Source organism: Pelodiscus sinensis, chromosome 31 (assembly GCF_052426305.1).
Source record: "Pelodiscus sinensis isolate ZL-2025 chromosome 31, ASM5242630v1, whole genome shotgun sequence".
Lineage (NCBI taxonomy): Eukaryota > Metazoa > Chordata > Testudines > Trionychidae > Pelodiscus > Pelodiscus sinensis.
The window spans coordinates 5,604,413-5,610,581 of NC_143082.1; the positions used below are offsets into that span (position 1 = coordinate 5,604,413).

Consider the following 6,169-nt stretch of genomic DNA (forward strand, 5'->3'; position numbering starts at 1 on the left):
AGCAGGTCTAGCCTAGGCACTAAACAAGGTAGGGGGTCTTCTGAGAAAAGTACAATGTGAACAAATTAAAGAATGGATCGTAATGTATACACTCAAGGGGGCTGAAGTAAGACTGTACACACTTCCTAAATGAACACTGGTGTTTCCTGACTTTTGAGTGCTTGGCTTTGCAACCTTAATGATCTTCTGCTAAGGGTGTTTACTGTGTGTAACTAAACAAGCAAGCTCCGGTCATCTGAAAAAGTGTCCACGAAAGCTCATGATACCATCTATATGTTTTGTTAGTCTTTAAAGCGCAACCAGACTAGTTGTTGTTTTATAAGTTTTTCCTGTTACAGACTAACTCAGCTACCCCTTTAAAGCCCAGATACATTTCACACTGACGCTACGTCTACACTGTTTCCCTCTTGCGGAAGAGGAAATGCAAATGGAGCGCTCATTAGCATATGTCGCACTCTCATTTGTGTATTCTCTTCCAATCCTTTTTGCAGAAGAGGTTTTTGTGCAAAAAACCGCACTGTAGATGGGGCTGTTTTGTACAAAAAAAACCTTTTGCAAAAGAACCCTTATTCCTCATTATTTTGTGCAAGAACCCTTATTCCCCATATGTTGAGGAATAAGGGTTCTTGCGCAAAAGGGTTTTTTTTGCACAAAACAGCCCCGTCTGCTCCTAAACTACTTTTTAAAATGTACTAGGCACCTATCTGCAGTTTGAGGCACTCAAATATGCTTGAAAATATGGCCCTGAGTGCCTAATCCTCTTAGGCTGTTCTGAAAATCCAACCACAGTGTCGTAGTTGTAATGAATTGATGCCAAGATTAATGAGGAGTATTTAACTTGAGCCATCAATGCTAATCACTATTACTTATGCGAAAACAGAAATTCCATCAGTCGTGAATAAATAAAAGGCTCTTAGCCCCTGTGAAGATCTGGTGCTGGGCAACATGATCACATGCAGGTATCTTTTTTCCATTTTCTTTTTTATTGTCTTCTTTTGTTTAGCTTTCCCAAGGGGTCGACAGATACGTTTCCTGGTATGAAATTGACACAACCCTGTCAGACCAAGTCAACCTCATTATCTACCTGGACACGGTAAAGGGATTTCTCTGATTCTTTGTTAATTTCATGAAGTTCAAGGCATCCCCGCTATACTTCGCCCTGGTAGACATCCGTTCTGCACTAAAGTCGTTGACACTTGTTGGAACTGATGCGTTATAAGCCCTCCCATTCCCCACTCATAGGTCACACACAAAGAAAACCCCAGTTTGCACAAATGGAAGTCAGCCACAGGAAAAAAAATCCCACTTTAAGTTGTTTCACTATATATCCAAGTTTTTTGGAACTTATCTTGGACTTACAGTGAGGACGGCTTGTACTGCTACAAGCTCTCGCTGAGTCAAATGCTGCTCCTTGAAGGCTTCTCAGCTGTTAACAATGGTATTTCCTGGGTGTATCCAGTGGCAGATTTTGGATGCTCTAGCCCAGATTTAACTCTGCCAGGAGAACATGTCACTCCCATGAACTTCAACATAAAATCACAGCCCCATACATCAGAGGAGTTTCATCCTGAGTGGCGACTATTTTTACCACTAGCTTTTCTCTATGGCTGCCAATTGCCACCTCCCTCTCACACTCATTCTCTCTTCTTACCACTTTCCTTCTGTCTAAATTGTCCTTTTCCCCGTTTCTTCCCATCCAGGTTTCTCATGTGGAGTCAAGTTGCTTGAGATTTAAAGCTCACCAATTTTTAGAAGTCGGTCTGGTTAAGCCTCTATCTGTCACAGTCTATGAGTATTACGCTACAGGTAACATAGATGACTGCTCCTTTTATGGCACAGTGGGCCAAATTCTGATTTTTCTTACAATGGTGTAAACCTGGATTCTATCCATTAACTTATGTAAAGTGACTTATGTAAAGCAGAATTGGGATATTATTTATTACATTTTATATGATTCTTTTATCTAATGGCTTTACACCCCCTATTGAGCATTATTATCCCCATTTTACAGATGAGTCAACTGAGGCTCAGAGAGGCTACGCACCTACTGGCATGGTTGGGAATAGCATCCACGGGTCCTGACTCCCAGTCCCCTCTTCTAGTGCTAGTCCACACAAGGAGATATGCTCACATTTTCTGTCTAGTACTAATAATCCCATGAAAAGGCAAATAAAATAATGGGGGAATCCTTAAACTCATCCCCTGGCAATAATTTTCCTACCAAATTTATGACCCCCAAGGGGAGTTTGTTGTCAGAAGACAAGTAACGTGATAGCGAGAGTCTCCCTCAAAATGTCCCATTTCTGACAGGTGCTTTAATATTTTTGACAAGTAGGTCACCCTCACTACTTCTCTCTTCCTCCAACCACTTTCCCTCCCTGCCTCACACAACTCTCTGCTGTTTTACAGTGGCAGCAAGTATCCCAGCAAAATCCAGAAAATAAAAAAGCCAAAGTATCATCTGTGTATTAAATAGGGTCTTGGTCTGTGTGCTAGGATGGGCCATCCCGTCATCTCCTGTATAGAGAAGATGGAAATCTCTCTCTCTGCATTAGGGCCAGACCTTCAAGTCTTTTCTTGCTCTTTATTTGAGCAAAACCCTCATTGATCTCAGGGACTTTTACCTGAGTAATTCACCAACTGCTTGTCAGTCTGTATGTCGAGGAATGATCTGTAGCTCTGCTCTTTCTGCAGATGCCCGCTGCACAAAGTTCTACCAGCTGCCTAAACAGAGCAGCCTCCTCAGCAGCTTCTCCCACAAGGAGGTTCATCAATGCAGTGAAGGTAAAGAGCTCTCCCATCTCCTCACACCGCAGCAATATGGGCAGAGGCACAGGAATCTGGCCTGGGCCCAGCCGTTCTGGTGAAGATGCTCTCCAGTAATTATGATTCATCAGTGGAAATGTAGGAGCATTTTTTGATCACTGGGGTTGACAATTTATGACGTGATGGTTGCTTGCCTGCAGATTTCCAACCAAAGCTTGTCTACATGAGTAATTCCTAGGGAAGTTAGTGCAAAAGAGCTATCAGGAATTTAGATCGGGTCTAACTAGGGGAGATCAACCTAAAACATGCAACTCCATTTAAGAATAGTGCAGCTGGAGTTGATGTACCTTGGGTCGAATTTCTGCAGCATTCCCACTATGGGAGGTCAGCAAGAGAAACACCCTTTGACTTCCCTTATTCTTTGCAACTGGGTGGAGTACCAAGGTTGACGGGGCACTGTCAGTGTTTGATTTTGCAGGTCCTTACTAGACCCACTAAATTGAACCCCGGAAGATCGGTTTCAGGGGCATTGATCTCCAGGTTAATGGAGATGAGCCCTAAAAGTGCAGTAGCGATTTCACACTGATTCCTGCTGTGGGTGCTCTTATAAGAACATCTGTGTGGTTTATTCGTGGGAAACAAGTTTCCGCATAGGGAACTAGTGCAAATAACTTGTGGTTTAAATACGCACCCTTGCTCTTTCACACCAACTCCTTGGATTCCTTGTGTACACAAGCCCTTATTTGAAACTTGCTGGTAAACCACCATCGTACAGTCACAGTCTGGGCGAGGATTTTACCAAAGATCACCCCATTGATTCCCTGTGGGGACCAACCCTACCTGTCAGTCGAATTCCACGGTTCCCACATTATAAACGTTCGCACCCCCTCACTGGCAGGTTGGTTCAGCAAAGGCCAGTGATTGAGAGGCCAAGCCCAGGGCACCCTCTTCTTACTCCCAGATAGAGCCCTTCTAGAAGAGGATGGACAGTCCTGGCAATGGTGCACGTGTCCAGCGACTTTGCCACGGTGCTGTTTGTGCTTCATGTGTCCTTGGGGCTATATAGTGGCCAGCGCCTCGACTCAGGAATGTCTTCCTCCCCCACAGAAAACTGCTCCAAGCAGGGCCAGCTGAATGGCTCAGTCACTCAGGAGATGCGGATACAGGAGGCCTGTAAACCTGGAGTGGATTACGGTAAATCTGTGATTTAGGCCTGTTGAGCAGACGCACAGGGCAGATTTAGATCCCCATGAAAACTCTTAATTTATGGCATTCTTATCAGTGTCATTAGAGCTCGTTCCTGTCAGTGTCATTAGGGTTCATGAGATTTTGAGCCCCAGTTAGAGGAAATATCTTTTGATGAGCTATTCCCATCAGATCTCATGTGCCCCTGGAGAAGATCTAGAAGATAGGTCTCTCCCAGTGTTGGGATCTAGCCCAGAACCAAAGCAGTTTAGACCTATGATTCTGTGACTTGGGATTCCAACTCAGCTTCCCACACAGAAAAATTCCAAGAGGGTCGGGTCTATGTTTCTGGTTTTGATCCATGAAGAGTTCTCCAGGAATTGGCTTTGAGTGGAGTGTGAGCCTCAAAATGAGCATTGCATGTGAAAACAGATAGTCTTTGTAGGCCACGGTAACAGGGGTACACTCACCTCTCACAAGCGCCCCCGGGCCAGTGTTCCCCTTCATGTTTTATGTCCATCTGCAGAATGACTTTTATGATGTGCCCCAATATGGGGGTGATGTATCATGTAAAAGTCATTCTACGCATGGACAGTATGTGGCAGGCAGCCTCCTCTTGCACCCCAGTCCATTCCAGTGGCTTACCCTGTTGAGCAGTGTTGGGCCTACAGGAGAAGAGAGAAGAGCTGGTACTTCTCTTGAGACATGTAAGCAATAGAGTCAAAGCCTTTTACCTTCCGTTACTGTCAGTCCCTTTGCCTCTCGGTCAGCTGGCCCCATGCCAAATTCTCAGCAGACAAGTGCCGCACACGTAAGTAATGTAATTTGTTTTCATTTAGTGTATAAAGCCAGGCTCATTAAAACTGAAGAATCAAGCAGTTATGACAAGTACACAATGGAAATTTTGGAAACCATTAAAGCAGGTAAGAGCGCTGCCTTTGGATGGAAAAAAAACAACCTGTTCCCAAAATTATGAGCATTCTTTTTAAACGGCCATAGTTGAAAGCTGTTAGCTTAAGGCTCCAGGGGATAAGAAAGATCATCCAGTCTCTTGCGTCCGGGCATTACTGCTCTCCATAACGTAACAAATCCAAAGGAAACTTCCCCCATGCAGCACAGCACTGAGAGCTGGAGCTAGACCAGTGTTTCCCAATTGGTGCTCCGTGGAACCCCGGGGTTCTGCGAAGTGAAAGCAAGGGTTCCGTGAGAACGCGGCATTGCCCCACCCCCTCTTAAAGAGACAAAGTATTTTGCAGGTTTTTTTGCTCAACCAATTCTGGCTGGGCTTTTTTTGTTTTGTTTTGGTTTTTTTGCTTGCCAAATTTTACCCTGGGAACCCTAGGGGTTCCTTGAAATTATTTTAAGCTGAAAAGGGTTCTGTGGCCAAATAAAATTGGGAAACACTGAGCTAGAGTCTTCAATGAGAGGATCACTTGTTTACTCTTCTAGGGCTAAATGTGACCCCATGTCTCTATACTGCAGCTGCAGAAAAACATCTGAGATTCTTCTTTTTCCTATTCCTCTCATCTCTCTCCCCTGCACTTGGTGTATGCCCCCGACACCCCACCTCTCTCCAGCTCACTTCTCTGATGTGCAGCTTCTTTCCTTTTTCCCCAGGAACTGATGAAAATCCAGAAGGAAAAACACGCGTGTTCATCAGCCATGCAAACTGCAGGCAGGTTCTGAAACAAGAACTTAACAACGACTATTTAATCTGGGGCCTCTCCAGTGATTTATGGACCTCTGGAGCCAAGTGAGTAATCCCTTCACATGGGCCTTGAATTTCAGCGTGTTGAGGGGAGGACGCAGTGGCAGGAAGTTGGGTTTGCAAATCTTTTCATCAGCACAAACGATCGTTAAAGCTCGCTGTTTTCAAGTCACTTCGAGCGCAATTGCTCCAGAGCTGTTTCTGACTTGCACTGGCCTGAATTTGGATAAATAACTTTATTGGAGCAGGTGGAAATGTCTGTCTTTTGGGGGTAAATATAGAAAGGAGCTTCGTATGGGAAGGTGTCACCAGCTCACTGGGGCAGCCTTGGCTGATCCTGTAGAAACCAGATTTTCTTTTGGGCTGTGTCTACACTGGCATGAATTTCCGGAACTGCCTAATACGGAATGCTATTCCGTTTTCAGTTTTTCCGGAAAAGGAGCGTCTACATTGGCAGGCTGCTTTTCCGGAAAAGCCCTTTTTCCGGAAAAACGTCTGTGACCAATGTAG

At 44.7% G+C, this 6,169-nt stretch overlaps 1 protein-coding gene across 1 annotated transcript in view; it reads left to right on the forward strand.

Moving 5' to 3' along the window:
- Nucleotides 1-6,169, forward strand: part of LOC102449495 (A.superbus venom factor 1-like) — a 73,788-nt gene that overhangs the window by 66,917 nt on the left and 702 nt on the right. The window contains exons 34-39 of the mRNA XM_025180411.3: nucleotides 1,004-1,093; nucleotides 1,701-1,806; nucleotides 2,695-2,784; nucleotides 3,874-3,960; nucleotides 4,791-4,874; nucleotides 5,569-5,704. Of these exons, the coding sequence (XP_025036196.3) occupies nucleotides 1,004-1,093; nucleotides 1,701-1,806; nucleotides 2,695-2,784; nucleotides 3,874-3,960; nucleotides 4,791-4,874; nucleotides 5,569-5,704 (593 nt within the window). The remainder of the gene's footprint in view (nucleotides 1-1,003; nucleotides 1,094-1,700; nucleotides 1,807-2,694; nucleotides 2,785-3,873; nucleotides 3,961-4,790; nucleotides 4,875-5,568; nucleotides 5,705-6,169) is intronic.